This window comes from Xenopus laevis, chromosome 1L, assembly GCF_017654675.1.
Source record: "Xenopus laevis strain J_2021 chromosome 1L, Xenopus_laevis_v10.1, whole genome shotgun sequence".
Classification (NCBI taxonomy): domain Eukaryota; kingdom Metazoa; phylum Chordata; class Amphibia; order Anura; family Pipidae; genus Xenopus; species Xenopus laevis.
Genome location: NC_054371.1, coordinates 205,129,851 through 205,148,987, shown reverse-complemented (window position 1 = coordinate 205,148,987; position 19,137 = coordinate 205,129,851). Strand labels below are relative to the sequence as shown.

General features: G+C 40.1%; 1 protein-coding gene across 1 annotated transcript in view; it reads right to left on the bottom strand.

The window, feature by feature from the left end:
- Window positions 1–10,196: 10,196 nt before the first annotated feature.
- LOC108718137 (protein SREK1IP1) overlaps window positions 10,197–19,137 on the bottom strand; it is a 41,716-nt gene continuing 32,775 nt past the window's right edge. Inside the window, exon 6 of the mRNA XM_041585092.1 lies at window positions 10,197–11,658. Within this exon, the coding sequence (XP_041441026.1) occupies window positions 11,483–11,658 (176 nt within the window). The 3' untranslated portion in view covers window positions 10,197–11,482. The remainder of the gene's footprint in view (window positions 11,659–19,137) is intronic.

Sequence of the window (19,137 nt, the reverse complement as noted above, 5' to 3'; positions counted from 1 at the left end):
ACGAAAAAACTACGATGTGACCAAAGAATTTAATTACATCACTATGTCTGACAAAAATGTAAAAAGAAAAATATTGTGTTTATGTGAATGGAACAGTTTAAATCCAAACTTCACTGATGACAATACCTTTTCGGATCTCAAATTCTTTATCAATTAAGTTGTAAATAAATTGCTTTTTTTGTCCTTTCTAAAGTTTGTTGTATGGATGTCTTTATTAGAGATGTGCCCATTTATTATTACAAATGTCCAAGGAACCTGAATAAAGACAAAAGAGATGCTCTAATGCCCTAGACATGAGCACAACCGAAAACAAATGGGGCATGCCACTCAAATGGTTGGAAAAAACATAACACAAAAATAGTTAAAACTTTTCAAGGCATTGACTTTGACACGAAAACGCAGATTCTACATTGTTGACAGGATTTTAAACATCATCTGTTAATTACCAGAGTTCAAACTAAAAATAAACACTCAGACACAAAAACAATAGCTGTGGTTAACATTGCTGTCTTGCACCACTGGGGTCCTGAGTTCGATTCTGGCCTGGTCAGATGTATATGTTCCCTTAGGGGCAGATTTATCAAGGGTTGTATTGAAAATTCTAATTTTTAAATTCATATTTCGAGTTTTAATTTAGTGTAATTTTGACTAGGGAATCGTCCAAATTCGATTTGATTTCGGTAATTTTAGACCGAGACCCGCAAAGCGGATACACCGAAATAGACGGAAATTGCTGAAGACACAAAGACCTGGAAGATGGCTGCCGTGAACTGCGATCCCTGAATTTGCGCCGAGGTGTAACTAAAAAGTTAGGGGCCAAAAATTATTGGCTCTTAAAAAACAATGGGTGGCTCATACCTATCACGCAACCTATTCTGTTTACTCCAGGGGAGTCTCCATTTTGGTTAGAAAGAACTTTCCCTTTGAATTGCTCTCTATACGGACTGATTACTATGGACGGTATATTATTGTGCATTGTAGGCTGTTGTACCAGGAAATGCTATTGGTAAATATATATCTGCCTCCCCCCTTCTCTCTGCCCATTTTGGAACACATATTCTCAGCACTTGCCTCCTTCCCACTATTGCCCCTTTGCTTGATTGGCGATTTTAATGCCACGTTGGATGGGGACAAAGATCGGTTAGGGCACATTACTGACCATTCCACTGTGTTTCGAGACTGGGTTCAGAATATGGGCTTCCTAGAATTATGGAGGTGGAAACACCCCGAGACACTACAATACTCCTGCCATTCGGCAACACATAAGACCTTCTCCCGTATAGACTTGGCACTATGCAATCTTGACTTTACACAATATATTCAATCAGTGGAATACATCCAACGTGCCTTCTCAGATCACTCTCCCCTATTGTTAACATTTCGGGACATGTCTGCAAGACCACATAATTGCTGTCCAATCCACAAGTGCTGGCTCAGAGCCAACAAGGTTATCAGGACTACTGGGACCATAATGCTGGGTCTGCCCCCACTGGTACCCTTTGGGATGCTTCTAAGGCAGTTGCCCGGGGTGTGCTTATCGATAGCATCTCACTAGCTAGACGTGTTGCCAAAAAAGAGGTGGAGGAGGCGGCCGAAACCTGTGCCCAGGCTGAGGCTGCCCACGTTGTCAATAATACTCCTGACAGTTATGCCCTAGTCCAACAGAGTCAGCGGGCCCTCGAACTAGTACAAACCAGTCTTACACGTAAAAAGTTATTGTACTCTGGTCAACGGATATTTGAACAAGCTGATAAGGCTGGGAAGTTATTGGCTTATCTATCTCGCCCGACCCACTCCCCTACAGTAATTCCCCGACTTTTGGGCCCTATGGGGGAGGTCATTACCAATCCAACTGATATTGCAGATACTATGGGGGATTACTACTCTGCTTTATATACCTCACGTACTACTGCTTCTCCACAGCAACTTGAGCAGTTCCTTTCGTTGATTGATTTTCCTGCCCTCACACCACAAGAATCGGCCTTTCTAGACAGTCCTATCACTACCTTAGAGGTGCAAGACGCGCTAATGGGACTATCCTCTGGTAAAACCTCAGGGCCTGATGGTCTTCCACCTGCTTGGTATAAAGTCCACGGTAGCACTCTCCTTACTAATTTGGGTACCACGTTAACCGATGCTATGGAATTGGGCGCCTTACCATCCTCCTTTTATTCTGCCCTTATAATATTAATTCACAAGGATGGGAAGGACCCTGAAAAATGGGACTCCTATCGCCCTATTTCGTTGATAAATACCGATACTAAAATCCTCGGCAAGTTACTGGCCACCCGCCTAGCTAAAGTGATTACTGCTATTATCCACCCTGACCAGTCGGGCTTTATGCCCCAAAAATCAACTGCTATTAATCTCAGACGGCTCCATACCCATCTCCAACTTAACCATGATAATGCAGGCTCCAGAGTAGTTGTGTCCATTGACTCGGCAAAGGCGTTCGACTCAGTTGAATGGCAATACCTTTGGGCTGTTATGCACAAATTTGGGTTTGGTCCTAACTTTATTAAATGGGTCCAACTGCTATACAAGGCCCCCTCTGCCCAAGTTAGGGTTAATAATATAAACTCCAAATCCTTCCCTCTATCGCGGGGTACCCGTCAGGGCTGCCCTCTTTCCCCCCTACTTTTCGCCCTGGCTATTGAGCCCCTCGCCCTTAAACTCCGTCAAACGATCACGATGCAGGGATTCAGACTGGGTGCCCTTGAAGAAAAACTGGCCCTATATGCCGATGACCTCCTTCTCTTTCTCGCAGATCCCAACCAATCGCTATCTGTAGCCATGCAAATTCTGGATGACTTTAGTGCCTTTTCTGGTCTGACTATTACTAGAGACAAATCTGTGCTTATGCCCCTGGACCCGCTTCCAGCCCATACTGCCACTATTCAGGGTTTACGCTGTGTACCCCAATTTAAATACCTTGGCATAACCATTAGTACGGACTTCTCCTCCTTCCCCATGAATAACCTGGACCCGATTTTGGTCCGTTTTAAGCAGGCACTCACAACATGGTCTAAGCTACCTATCACACTCTGGGGACGGGTGAATATTTATAAGATGATATACCTACCGAAATTTTTATATGTATTGTTAAATTCACCAGTGAAGATTTCACCCCTTTTTTTCCAGAAAGTCACCTCTTTGTTTGTTCCCTTTTTGTGGGACAATAAACCACCCAGACTTTCCTGGAAGGTCTTAGTAGCTCCCATCGACAGAGGTGGTTTGGGTCTTCCTCATTTATACTTATATTATATTGCTGGGCAACTTTCCCATATCCACTCCTGGTTTCACCCTGCTGAAGATAACCCTAATAGCATTTTGTTAGGCACGTTATTAGGCTCCCTTGAGGCACTTCGCAACATTCCCTATAGGAAGTTGGGGGACTATGATAGGCTGCCCATGACTGTTACTACTCCACACCATGCATGGGGCCTCGCCTGCAAACTATTTAAGGTGTCCCCCCCTCTTAGATCTCCACATTTACCTCTCTGGAAGAATGGCAACCTTCCACATCTACAGGTGATCCCAGACCTCCAGTATTGGCCCCAACTTCGGGTTAGATGCCTGGACGACCTACTGGTCAACTCTGTCTTTCCCACTATGGCGCAGCTTAAAGAGAAAACGGGCCAACAAGAGATTCAATGGTTTAGGTACTTCCAACTCAGGGCGGCCTTCAAGACACAGTTTTCCTCCCTTGACCTGGTGTATTCCTCCCTAGGATTTGAGGACACTCTCTGGGATGGGAAGGAGGCTAAATTGCTCTCTAGACTTTATAAGGTGTTGCTTCGCTGTACTCCTGTTCCCTTTGATAAAGCCTTTCAGAAATGGCAGGTGGGGCTCCCCGCTCTGGATTCGGATGACTGGGACCAGGCCACTGAGGGATTATATAGTTTTCTTATATCGACTAGGGACCGGCTCATTCAATTCAAGGTTATCCATCAGCTTTATATTACACCAGTTAAGCTAAATAGACTTGGCAGATCCCCCGAGGCCAGGTGTCCCAAATGCCGTCAGCCAGAGGCTAACTTCCATCACCTGGTCTGGGAATGCAATATGGTCTCTCGGTTTTGGATTAATGTAATTGACCACTTAAAGGAACATTTAGCCCCCCTGGTACTGCTACTCCTGAGGTGTGCCTGTTGGGTGTAGTAGAAGACTTACTCCCATTATCCAAATCTCGAACTCTTATTAGGACTGCTCTGTATTATGCCAAGAAATCTGTGGTGATGCGATGGATGTCTCCCCAACCCCCTACTATGCAACAATGGCTTTCACTAGTTAATAAGGGGCTTCCTCTCATTAAACGGACTTACGAGGCTCGTGGCTGCCCGACTAAATTTGAAAAAGTATGGTCCCCATGGCTTGATGTACACCCAGAGCATGACCCCCACTTTTCCCTGCCTCCTACCCCCCAACAACAACAACAATAATGTTATTACTGGCTTAGATGTTAGGCCTGTGCACCCGCTGCTAATGGTATTTCTTTGTTTGGTGTAATTACTACAGACTACTGTACAACCTTTGTTTATTGTGTATGTATGTGTTTTTTCTCCCCCTTTTTCTTTCTGTTCCCCCCCCTTTTTTTTTCTGTTTGAAATTCAAATAAAAAGATACTTTCAAAAAAAAAAAAAAAGTTAGGGGCATTTCCCCGGGTTAGCAGCTAGGCTGGGGGGAGGAGGGAGGGGGTCTACGTAGGGTAGTGGGGTAGGGCTTGTTTTTACTTAAGGGTTGATTCTCCTTTAAGAGAACCCTTGCGCTTCCATCTGGACCAGAGATGGTGGTAGCTCCAGCACACATATATAAGGAAGTGTAGGAAGGACTAAAAGTCATTTAGTGCACAACTGAATGCAGGGAAATTGTGGGAAGTGCAACTGTACTTGTGGACATATATAAGCTCTATAATGTATAAAATAGGTAAAATTATTTTCATGATAGTCCACCTCATAAAGAGGTTCCCCTTCCTAACCACCTCATGATGGGTTTGGGCTGCACATGAAACAGCTACTCTACAACATCCCTGGCAGTCTTGAAAAAAAAAAAAAAAAACTACAAAGGAATAATGTAGGAGAAAGAAAGCAATTCAGCTAAGAAAGTGCCTGGTACATGGTACGATGCATTCATCCTTTTATGTGAGCAATTACATTGATACAGCCGGCTGATGAACCATAATCATCTCGAGTGAACACGTCAGATTTCCCTCTTTCAATAAGTGAATTCTGAACAGTGATTTATAGAGATAAGGTGGACAATATTTCTTGTAATCAGCAGTTGAGCTAATAGAAATGCCTTCTGTGGATAATGTGAGGGTCAAATTAACATTTAGATAATATATAAGCAAGGGAAATACAAACAAAAAGAAAAAACAAATATTGTATAGTGGAGTGGTAAGTAGCAATGGGCGAATTTATTCGCCAGGCATGGAGTTATGTCGAATTTCCTCGTTTTGCTGCCCACAAATTTTTTTTGCGAAACTGCGGCAACAATTTGCGAAAAATTAGCCTCAACAAAAAAAAAATTGTCGCGCATCAAAATTATTCGGACGCCCATTGACTTTAATGCATTTGGACAAAATAGCCATGCCTATAAAAAAATGTTGCCCACTGACTTCTATGCATTATGCAAATTTTTCACAGTTTCGTGAATTTTTCGGCAAAGCGAAATGGGACAGATTCGCCCATCACTAGTGGTAAGGTCCCAGAGTTAGTATAAAGAACAAAAAAAAAACTCCACAGGGCTGATTTATCAAGGGTCGAATTTCGAAATAGAAAATACTTCGAAATTCGACCATCGAATTGAAATACTTCGACTTCGAAAATCGAAGTCAAAGTATTTTTCAGCAAAATTGGCCATCCTGCGATCGAATGATTAAATCCTTCGAATCGAACGATTCGAAGGATTTCAGTGATCGAACTAAGGATTTTCCTTCGACCTCTAAAGACTTACAAAAATGTTGTAGAATGTCCCCATAGGCTAACATAGGACTTCGGCAGGTTTAAGATGGCGAAGTATTGAAGTCAAAGTTTTTTAAAGAGACAGTACTTCGATTTTCGAAGTCGTAGGATTTTACTTCGAATCGAAGTCGTAGTTTACTATTCAATGGTCGAAGTATCCAAAAAATTACTTCGAAATTCGAAGTTTTTTCTTGACAAATTCATTTCGGCCCTTAGTAAATCTTCCCCCACGTGTAGGCAGTACTGAAGTTGCATCACACAATTATTGAATGAAATAAACCAAATAAAAACAATTGAAGGAATAAAGAACAAAAAACAAAAGAAAAATGACATAACGTAACAATATAAAGGAAGTTATATTTTAAATAACAAAAAGTAATATGTTGAAAAGTAATATCACTATGACAAATAATTATTATACAGATAAGCTTCGTCTCACTGAAGAAAGAAACATTTTAAATATAATCAATAACAAATTCTGCACCTTTTCTGATATAATCAAGTAACTCTTCATTATTTCCTTCTCTGTCTTTCTACATGTTGTAGTCGGTGCTGTTTTCTTTGGTGGACGGTTATGTCTGATGCATCAATGGTCTGTGCTCCCTTTACCTAGATGATGTATTCGAGCTAACTGTCATGCAAAAAACTGGCACAAAGTTTCATGTAGGCAGAGAGAGAGATCACTGAGAGGGGAATAAAAAAGCATAACTTGATTATTTCTTCCTTCTTCAAGCTACAGCCCTTAGTCTTTTATCTATAGCACTGGTGGAAAGGTCCAAGTCTGCAGGTCAAGGGTACAAACTGAGGATGTGATTATTTCTTGGATGTGCCTGGAACTATAGGAAAGATATTACGGTGATCATGGTGTCATTGGTCTTCCTCTACCAAGGCCTGAGGGTTCTGTACAGTATATTAGCTTTTCCTAACACTTACTCTACTGGACATAGTTCTTAAAGGAACAGTAAAAATAAAAGTGTTTTAAAGTAATTGAAATATAATGTACTGTTGCCCTGTGTTGGTACAAGTTATGTAGCTCCACTGTGCTGACTCTGCAAGGAGAGTTAAATAAAGAATTAGGGGAAATTACAGGAAGTAACACCAAGGCTGGGGGGAGCAGAGAAGGGAACTATGTAGAGTAGGGAGTAGCGATTTTTAATAGCTAGTAGGTTTAGTTCCCCTTTAAGCATAATAAATCCTGCCACACTGTGAGGAGGTGAGCAAAAACCTAGACCTTGCAGTTGCAGTGATTTACTTAGATTTTGCTAAGGTATGATATAGTATCACCACCCAGCATATTAGCCTTGAACCTACAATGTGTGCTTAGAGTGGCTAAAAGAAAATTACAAAAAGAGATGATGAATGAAACAAATCAAAAAAAGATGAACCAGTGTTGCTAATGGAGTTCCTTAGAGATGTGTCCTTGGAATATAGATCTTTTATTTGTTCATGAATGACTTTAAGGTTGGTGTAGTAAGTCCTGTCTCTGGGTTTGCTGCTTATATTACATTGTGCCAAACAATAGGCTCCATGTGGATTATTTCCAATTTGCCGATTGATATGAATATATCTGGGGACTGTATATATTGATAAATGCAAGGTTAGGCACTTGGATAAATAAATGCCAGTGCCTTTCATAGCCAAAGTTACCAAGGGATGATCAGAAATGTGTCTACTGATTTGAGATTTGAAAGTAGAAAAAATGTACAGTAGCACCTTGTTGAAGATAGGGTTCCCTAAGCCATGGGCAGTAAAATGTACAGTAGAATTAATATCAAGTAGAGCTGCTCTAATTGAGAGCTTGAGACCGTCCACTTAGGTTGAATTTTAAAAATGCACCTAGCGGCCTTTGAAAATGTTGTGTTTTTGCAAGTTCTGTCTCTTCTGGCCAGATGTTGACTTCTGCTACTTTCTTACCATGGATGGTGGCTATCAAGGTAGAGATAATTATTATGAGAGTCACTTTGATTTTACTATATATTTTAAGGTATGAATAGGTTTTTAATGACTAAAAAAAAATACAAATACAGGTATTTGTACAAATTCTGGTATTATCCAGAATGCTCAGGACTGGGGTTTTCTGGATAAGGGATCTTACTGTAATTTGGATCTCCATACCTTGAGTCTGCTAAAAATAGTTTAATTGTTAATTAAACCCTTATTGTCTATGATGTAGACAATTTAAATTTTTTATGGTCTTTCAGTTGTTTAGTTCTTCGTTCAGCGGCTCTTCAGTTGGCTATTTCAGCAGCTGTCTGTCAGCTAGGATCTAATTCACCCTACAACCAGGCAGTGGTTTGAATGAGTGACTGGAATATGAATAGAAGAGGCTCAAAATAGGATGAAAAGTAATATGAAGATGTCTTGGCTGCGGGGGTCAGTGAACCCTATTTAAAAGCTGGCAAGAGGCAGACGAAGAAGGCAAATCATTTGAAAATTATAAACGAATAAGGAAGACCAATTAAAAAGCTAGGAATAAGATTCTTTAGCATATTAAAAGTTAACGTAAAGGTGAGCCACCCCTTTAATTGCTCATGGAAATATCTGCACTTGTTAATGTCTATTCAAACAGAACACAAGCCATTCTTCAAAAATGTGCTAAAAATCTAAATGGAAACAATTTTTTTAATCTGAAAAATGTTGAAGGCACTTTGGAACATTCTAATGCCAAACACTGAAATTAAGGGGCATATATAACAAAATTTGCCTGATCGCAGAAAAAAAAATGACATAAAATTGTGGGGTTACCAACATTTGTGAATAAATCTTCCCCTTGATTTCATTTTTATTATAGAAATACTTCTCATTTCTCAGAGGTGAACTGCACATCTGCTCAGCTCCCGCTTCTCTCCCCGTCGTTGCCAGTCAACTATATTGCCTCTCGTATAAGGACATGTTCAATCCACAGCTTTAAAATAGCAACGTCCTTGAGAAATGGCTGTGCTTCAACAGAATGTATTAATAGAGCCATTATAGGAAACCGGGTAATATTCCTATTTTCAATGTGCAATAGCAGCAGGAATCATCAAAAAGATGCAATTAAGACCAAATAATAGTAATGCTTTTATAACCTATAACACGACAATATGGGAACATGTATCTATGCAATACACACACAACGTCTGATTTATTATAGCAATAAAACATTGCCTACTGCAAGGAATAAGAAAAATAATTTTAATAAAACTGTACCAAATCGTAGAGGCACTTTAGATTTTAATATCACTATTAAAAAAGGAAATCTAAGCCACTGATCAAGGGAAAATAAGAACGGATATTCCCCAATGTGGATAAAAGGAAGACAAGTGTCTTGGATACAAATGACAAATTTACATTTAAAATAAATTAATACTTTCATTACTCTGGAGTTTTTCAGCATCTTTCCGGCACATGAATTCATAAATTGTTTTCCCAAACAGAAGGAAAGCGATTCTGCTATTCTTAAAGCAGAACTATCTTGAAAATTAAAATTTAATATAAGCTTCATCATACTGAAATAAGAAACTTTCTAAATACAATCAATTAACAATTCTGCATTGTTTCTGAAATAATCAAGTTTATCTTCACTATTCCTCTCCCAGCATCTGTTTCTCTTCATTCTGTCTTCATGTAGGAGTTGGGTGTCAGATATTCATTGACAGTTAGATCCAATATATCTTATAGGGAGGCTTCCTTTCCTAGCAGATGTATTAGAGCTCACTCAAATAACTGATTCCTGTACAAACAAAATCTAACAAAATAACTGCATTTTGAACAAATCCTGCATGTAGAGAGACATGATGTCTGGTGATTTAATAGAGTGAGCTCTAACACATCTTCTAGTTAAAAGGACCCCCCCATAGGATATATTACTGTATATTGGCCCATCAATGAATATCTGACGCCAAATTCCCGACTGAAGACAGAATGAAGAGAAATAGATGCTGACAGATTGATAGAGAAGATGAAGGGGATTATTTCAGAAACGGTACTGAATATTTAATTGATTTTATTTAGAAGGTTTCTTATTTCCGTGTAATGAATATTACATTTTCATTTTTGTGATAGTTCCCCTTTAAACACATCCTTTTCACTTGCCTTCAGATTTTCCTAATGGGTATAATGTAAATAAAGCTTCAATTTTCTTAGGCAAATGAGCATCATTAACAGTGCTTTCTAGGATAGATTTAAAGAACTAATTAGGAAATAGATCCAGGAACTGTAATGATTATGCATTAATGCACTCTCTCATGTACATACACGTGGAATGGCTTTAATAACACTAGAATGCAATGAACATAAAGCAAATGTATCAAGACCATAACAAATGGCTTTATTTAAGAGCATGTTGCAAAATGAAGTTTTATATTATTGTGGCTAAAGGCCCAGTGCTGCTAGGGACATACTGTATATATGAAAAGGTACCTAAAATAAAGCAAATTCATATAGCGGTATAATGAGTTTATGTAAATGTGTAGCAGAGTGTAAAAATAGGCGTTGACTTGAAAAAAAGGCGTTATATGAATAAACAGCATTTTTACACTGCATTTTAATCCAATTCTTTGGTCCCTTAATGGATACTACTGACTTTAATGAGTTATACAGGGTACAAACTCATTATACTATGTATGTGTAAACATGTTGATTAGCTTCATATTATTATGATTATTTTTGTGAATGTAGCAAGCAACACAGGAACTTTATAACACATTATTTTCTAAGTGTAGGTTTTTTGACATACCTTTATAATTATGCCCCTAACTGCAGTGCAAGGCAAACACCACATGCCCTTCACCTGCTCGGCAACCACAACACTACCCCCTTCTGCTCACCATCCCAGTGCCCCCGACTCACCCGTGAGCTGCTCGAATTGTCCATTTCAATCAGGGTGGACTCATGGCAGCAGGAGTGGAGGGTACATTCAATATTTTTTAAGTAGTGCTTTAGGCACGTGCCTACTCTACCTACCCCTAGTTAAACTTCATAGAGTCCTCCAGGGCGCCCAGTTCAGCAGACCTTCACCCAAACCAGACTCAATGACCTGTACCCGCCACCTCTCTATACCCCTTACTCAGATGCACAACCTGACTTGCACCTGCAAGGGTTTTATCACCACCTTAACTGTGCACCTGGGAGTAATGTCACTCCAGAGGTGGAACAACCAGGTAAAGGAAATTTTTTTTTGCTAGATCAGCGAGGGTGGGACAGTACCGCAACTGAACCAGACTGCCCCCTGGTTGGTGGATCAGTAACTTTGCACAGGTACTTGACCCACTGCAGGTCTCTACCACCCGGCCTGCAGTTTTTGTTACATATTTTTATGAATTACATTTGTTACATTCATTTTATGGATCTCAGAATGTTGGAACAGTTAAAATGCCTGATTAAGCAAATACTTAGCCGTGTAATATAAAATCCATGCCTTGCTTTGCATTATTATTGGCCAGGCTATAACCTAAAGTAGTAAATAGTGAAAGTTTGGCTTTGACTATGAAGGAAACAAGGAGCTATTCAGTACAGTGTGCCAGGTATACAATAACATGTCAGTCGCTGCTGGATGAATGGGAGCTGCTGGATGACGATGATGGACGACGCTCACATTTCTCTTTCCTCTTATCTTTCTTGTGCTGCTTTCCCTTTTTTGATTTCTTTGTTTTTTTTTCTTTGGCTTTTTCGTTTTTTGGCTTTTGAGTTATCAGATTCACTTGATGAATGAGATCTAAAAAATAAATATATGTAGAAACAAATATATAGTTAACCAAAAATGATGAACAATAAATAATCAAAAGCATTGTTAACAGGGGACATATACTCACACCTAGAATAGTTTAGTATTTTTGGACCTAAGCTTCTAATTTCTTGCTCCTTTCTGAGCTGCCAAGTACATCTGGCAAAATAAATAAAATATGGCCCCCCCCGATTCTTTATGTGCCAAGTTTTGGATGTATTAAACAGGTTTCCTTAGAAACAGCACCCTTCAATATAAAGTGAAAAAAGTACTCCCTCTTGCAAAATATGAGGATATTATAAGTCACCTCGGAACTCCAAGCAGAATTCTAATATCCTCATATTTTGCAACAGGGGGTACTTTATTTATTATAATACACAAGTTTCAGGGAGTCATTTAACAGAAATGACATCATTAAGCAAGCTCCGAATTATGGGAAGGCCGTCTTCCATAAACTCCATTTTTAGCAAAAATTCTGGTTTTCAAAAACGATTTCCTTTTTTTCTGTAATGATAAAACAGTACCTTGTACTTGATCCCGACTAAGAAATAATTAATCCTTATTGGAAGCAAAACAGTAGGCATGGAGAAATTATGGAAAGACCCCTAATCCGGAAAACCCTAGCTCCCGAGAATTATGGATAACAGGTCACATACCTGTACATTGACAAAGGTATCTGTTAGACCTGATGACAGTCCTCACCAGGGCCGGAACTAGGGGTAGGCAGAGAAGGCACGTGCCTGCTCTGTCGCCTACCCCATGTCCTGTCCTCTCACTCTCCGTCTTCCTGCGGCGATTGATGCTTCTGCGCATGTCGATTGACGCTTCTGCCGCCAGCGTCAACTTGAGCATGCGCGCACACAGCCGGCGCAGCGTCGGCCCAGGTTGCCTAGGGCGCCCACCCAGTGTGGCCCGGCTCTGGTCCTCACACCCTGTTTCTTTATGAGATGAAACAGTGCCCTGTTCTCTAACCAAACATCAGTTGCATTAGAACTTGTAGGTGCATAGCTGCTCATTTTCTATGCTTTTTTTTTTAAAAGTCAATTAAGAGGTAATATATTAACGTCTGCTACTGGTCTAGTAACCTACACAACCAATCAATATGATATTTGCCTGGTTATTTTTAACTGAATGTAATAGTTTCTCCCACCATTGCTATTCCAGTGATGGTTTGATTTTCCCCCTCCCAATATGGTGGTCTTTAGCAGTGGAAGATGCCAGGGTGATCTTTGTATTTATTTGTTAGATTCCAGCTTTTGTGCAGCCTCCCTTCATGTGCGTCTCCAAATAGCTCAAGTGGATAATTGGGACCCTTCAGGGTTTGTCTCTTACCTGCCCCATCCCTGCCCAGGAAACCAATCAGGTCAATACTGATTATACATGTCTGCTTTCTTGGGGCAAAATGAGCTTATAGAATCAAACAGCAATGTTGCCAGGCAAACTGTCTAATTCTGAAAACAAATATTTACTGTTTTCTGTGTTTTTTCAGCTTTTTCTCTTTTTTCTTTTTAAGCTTTTTCTTTCCTGTGTCTGTGACATCTGTTAATATATGAGGGGATTTTTAGCACATAGCAATCAAACTGTACATCAGCGTCTTGCCAGTATAACGCTTTGTATTTCAAAGGAGAAGGAAAGCTACAGAGGCATTTAATTGCCAATAGATTAGCTGCAATAGTGCAAGCTAGAATGCTATATTTATTCTGTAGAATGTTTTACCATACCTGAGTAAAAAGCTCTAGAAACTCTCGGTTAGTTTAGTATAGCAGCTGCAGTATTAGCTTGGTGTGACATCACTTCCTGCCGGAGTCTCTCCCTGCTCAATTATAGCTGTGGGCTCAGATTACAGCAGAGAAGGGAGGGGGGAGAGGAGCAAACTGAGCATGCTCACGTCCGGGGCAGGGAGGTTTAAGCTGAAGGCAGAAAGTCCGATACAGAAGCCCATGAGTACACAATAGAAGGAAAGAAATGCAGTGTTTCTTTTGACAGAGGACTCAGAGCAGCATTACTTTGAGGGTTTACTGGTATATTTAGGTGGACCTGTCTTACTTAATTTTAACCTTTACTTCTCCTTTAAAGAGCCTCCATAAGTCAGTGACATTTTTTTGGATCAGTAAAAGTCTTCAAAATCTATATTATTTTATCAATTCTAATAATATAATATACACACACACATATACATATATATAATAACAATATATAATAATATTACAGCAAAGTATGGGACTTTCAGCAGTGAAAATAAGTACTGAACACATCAATGGTTTTCTCAGTAAATATATTTGTAATGGGGCTATTGACATGAAATTTACACCAGTAATCCAAACATACAAAGAAACCAAAACAAATAAATCCATACATTAAGTTATGTATAATAAAGTGAAATGACAAAGGGAATAAGTATTGAACTCATGAAGAAAATGATGCGCAAAAAGGCATGGAAAGCCAAGAAACCTGCTGAAATCTGTCAGTATTTAGAAAGCAATCCTGCCCCCTATCAGTGTAAATTAACATCAGATGGTTTAGTCCTAATTAATGGCCTATATAAAGGTTTCTCATTACCAAGGTATCACACAAGAAGCATCTCATGATGGATAAAAGCAAAGAGCTCTCTCAAGACCTTTGCAACCTGCTGTATTATCCAGGGTTTTCTTATTTGGATCTATATCCCTTAAATTCACTGAAATGTAAACATTAATTAAACCCAACAGGATTATTTTGCTACCAATATGGCTTAATCCAGTTTAGTTACCTTTAAGTACAAGGTGCTGTTTTATTATTATTACAGAGAAAAAGGAAATCATTTTTAAAAGTCAGAATTATTTGATTAAAATGGAATCTATGGGAGATGACCTTCCCGTAATTCAGCGCTTTCTGGATAACGGGTTTCCAGAATATGGATCCCATATACAACAACACATTAAAATAGAATATTTGTATATTATTAACAAACTGCAGGAAATTACTGACAAGAAAGAAAACAAGAAGGTACCATTGATATGCATAAAAACCATGGGCTGCCATCAACAGTCGGGCGTATTCTTTGCTGACATTTTCCAGAGAAGTGAACAAACCCACCACCTACCCATGCGGCCTTTTGGAAGTTCTATGCCACAATTAACATTTTTTTTTTTAAATATTTTTGGAGCTTTTGTTAGTTATCACAACCTAAAGAACGAATGTAAGCACATTTTATTTAACATTTACAAATGGTCTAAATACAAAAAACATTTCTAAATTGTATGAAAAAGAAAACAAACAACAGTTCATTTATTTTCAACGTGCCATTTTGCTTTACCCTCGTACAAGCACTAGGTAAGATGATGAATAACATTGTTTTTTTTTCTGGGGATATATCAGTACTTTATAAGAGCATTTGTTAGATTTATAAAGTATTTGTTCACTTTGTGAATGTGCAAAAGCAGAAGTATGCCAAGAAACATAAAACGCACAATTTCTTCATTTAATATTTTTATACAGAATAAAACATACCGGTAAATGTACATAATTATATTCAGCAGGTTGTATCCTTTTGGTTTCAGTGGCGTTACAAACGAATACCTCAGGCTTGTGCTTGTAAATCTTACAGTTTTTAATAGGACCAGATCCAGCTAGAAACTGTATCTGATGTAGTAGAAGATTGGCGCTGACTAATCATGGGCCCAGGGACGTTTCTGGGCAGGCACCCATGTAGTGGGGAAGGTTTCATTCACCTTTAAGCTATCATACATCTTTATTCAGTGTTGTAGAATATCCTATGTAGGGTTGCCACCTTTCTTCCGGTTAAACTCCGGACTCGGAAGCGGGACAGTGACGTTGTGGGGGCGGGACAGTGACGTTGTGGGGGGCGGGACAGTGACGATGTGGGCAGGTGGGTCTTCAGGGGACAGGGCTATGACGTGGCAATCGGCGAGTGGCCGATAGCCACATCAATCACAAGGAATCCTGCCTGGTTTTCCTAATTTAGGAAACCGGGCAGGCAGTTTTGACCCGGCCAGCCCATCAAAAAAACGGGCTATACGAGTCAAAACCAGACAGGTGGCAACCCTAGTCCTATGCCACCTTGTACAGGTATGAGATCACTGATCCAAAAACCCAATTATCCAGAAAGCTCCAAATAACAGGAAGCCCGTCTCCCACAGAGCCCATTTTAAGCAAATAATTCTCATTTCTAAAAATGGTTTTCTTATTGTCTGTAATAATAAAACAGCACCTCGTACTTGGTAACTAAGCTGAATGAATCCATATTGACAGCAAAACAATTCTATTGGGTTTATTTAATGTTGAAAAGTTTTTCGTAAGGTATGGAGATCCAGATTGCAGAAAGATCCCTTTTCTGGAAAACCTTTGGTCCCAAGCATTCTGAATAACAGATCCTATAGCATTGATTAGAGCACTTTACTACCAATAGATGCATTTGATTATGTGTATACTGCTGTTGTTCTTCCCTGATTTCTAACACAATAATTTGTTGAACAAAGTATTTGTTAGCATTCAAGGACAAGGAAAGCCATTTTTTACTTCCTGCATTTAAAGAGCCACCTCCCGCTCCCAGATTGCTAACTTTGATTGTCACAATACCTTTTCTAAATGGAATAATTCAGCCCTTCTGTAACCGATCGCATTCACCATTTTAAATAGGATTTCGTCACCATGCGTGTCCTTCCCAACGATCTGCGCATGTGCAACATTTCCCCCCACCTGCTCAGTTGTGCGTAGCTGTGCTGGTTCAGGAATTAATGACTGCTCCTGTGTAAGGGCTGAACCACACAATGCATCTTCTTCAGATCCGACGCGCTGAGAGGAAGCGCATATGAGGAGACGGATGCGGCGAATATAAGGTAAGTGATAGAAATGTCGGACCTTGTCCCAATGTCCCTGAATGCATCCGGCACGACAAGTTGGATGCAGTGGCGGAACTACCGGGGGAGCAGGGGGTGCGTGCGAGTCACCCCCTCAGGGCACCCTGGCAGTACATATTCCCGGACCGGCCGGAGGGGGGCGGGGGGCCAGGCTGCGTGTCCTGCGCCAGGGCCCGCCCCCCTCTAGCTACGTTTCTGGTCGGATTAGAACAATGCACATTGCGTCTTCATCAGACAGTAGTGTCGGAAGCATGCAGTGACAAGGTCGGCCATTTCTATTACTTACCTTATTTTCGTTGCACAGTTTCTTCTCATCACATCGGCCCTAGCCTCGCTGTGAGTTTCAGCCTTAAGAAAGCACACTCGCGGCAAATACCATGTGCGCATGCAACGATTTCTAATCCTACCTATTGCGCTACTGCAAGAGGCTTTGTTTTATACAAGAGTAAAAAGCAAGGGGTTAACTACAGAGAAAGCAGACCCTGTGGCTGCAGGGGGGCCCAGGAGATACAGGGGCCCCATGAGGCCCTAATTCATATACAATTTCATTAAATATTGATAAAACAAGCCAACCTCTAGACATTTTGGGTGCCTGAAAAATAATTTGCTGTGGGGCCCAGTAACATCTTGTTCCGCCTTTGGTTAAAAGGAATACAAAATAATCTTACTACACACAATATGACTGCCAGGCTGCTATCAGACTCCATGGCAATGATTACCATTCTGAATATCTGACAGTTTCCTTTGTCCAATAATGCCTAGCTATTTATGGATCTGTGCTTCATGTTGCCGATTTCTCTCCTACTTTCCAATGGTTATGCATTAATCTATTCATGATTAGAATGTAACACATAGATCTGTCATAGATAACAGATTATTAACAGAATAATAAGTGACAGGCAACTGAAATAGGAGCAAAAACCACAGAAATATAAAGTCTATGCTGCCTAAAACAGTGTTAATCATTCATAATCATTTCCTTTATGCAGCATTATCATAGGCATGTATGTTACTTGTGTTTGTTCCTGGAGAATACAAGATCACACGTGTATAATTAAGCACACAATTGTGTAATCTCCAGCAACAAACACTGCCAATAGAATGGCTCAGATTTAAAACATTTTTTTATTTATTTAAATAAAAAAGCTTGACCAAACCACCATCCCTGATTTTGCCTTATTTATTAATAAAAGTATTTATATTACATTTAATAATTTAATAAATAAAATGACGAATAAATCGGATCAGGAAAAAACTCAATAAAATTGAGTGAAAACCCGAATTGTAAATTTTTTCAGATTTATTAGATTATCTGGCTAAACCCAGCAAAAACCACAATAACTTCTAATTGGTATATGGGCATCTCCCATTGACTTATACAGGACCTTGAAAAGTCTGAGATGGTGCATTTTCAGATTTGAGCTTTTTGCAGCATAAGGGTATAATAAATCTCGAAACATTTTTAGTTTTTTCCCCCACACAAAATTAGAGTTTTTGCCCCAAAAAGCTCTACCAGATAAATTTGAGTTTAGGTAAATAACCCCATCAATGTGGCACCATCACAGGCTGTAATATTTCGAGCCAGTTAATGCTGGTCAATTGTAAGTGAAGCACCAGTGAATTGGAAAGGTCTAGGAGCAACAATATTTTAGACATGAAGTGGTAAACCACACAAACTGACAAAAAGTGAAAGCAGAAGGTTGAAAGTGGATGTTCACTTTTGGTCAAATGTCGAAATACAGACACCCTTGGTCACTAAAAACCACTCTCAACAGATCTTAAAGGAGAATTAAACCCTTAACTAAAAAAAATAACCCTACCCCCCTACCCTACATAGACCCTCTGCCTCCTCCTCCGCAGTTTAGCTGCTAACTCAGGGAAATGGCCCAACTTGTTACCCAATCCTTGGGGCAGATTCAGGGATCGCAGTTCACGGCAGCCATTATCCAGGTCTTTGGTAATCTGAGATTGAGACCGGTGAAGTGGCGCATGCGCAGTTGGAGCAATTGCGCATGCACCGAAATAGAAGGAAATTGCCGAAGTGCCGGATGAAGACACGAAGACCCGGAAGATGGCTGCCGTAAACTGTGATAGGGTTTTTTTTAGTTAAGGGTTGAATTCTCCTTTAAAGCTAATCACTGCGTACTAGTAACGTGCAGATCGACAAAAAGTTGACCAGCATTCCCTTCTATTGACAGACCTGCACCCAACCCGCCTGTAAGGTGCATCCCTAAAAAGAGGCTGCCAAAGGAGGAAGAAAGCAATGTAAGATCATGGGCAGGGACAGCGAAAGCAAGAGATCAACCCAAACTGGCCCCTGAGATTTTGTATGGAGATGAGCAGCTGCAGGCAAGTCTAACAGTGCCATTTGCAATGCCAAGTGTTGGCTGGAGATGTGAGTGGAAGAACATGACTGACCTGTACAGCACCTTAACCTCAACCCCACCTCAACATCTGTGGGAAACAGGCCCAGACTGGCAATCTGGTGGGGGGGGTTGGGCCTCTGTGTATCTGAAATGCCAGGACCTATTTTGATTCTCAATCCAGACCTGGCGGGATCAACTGGAAGGCAAAATCATCAGCATCAATGCCCAACCTTGAAACTACATTT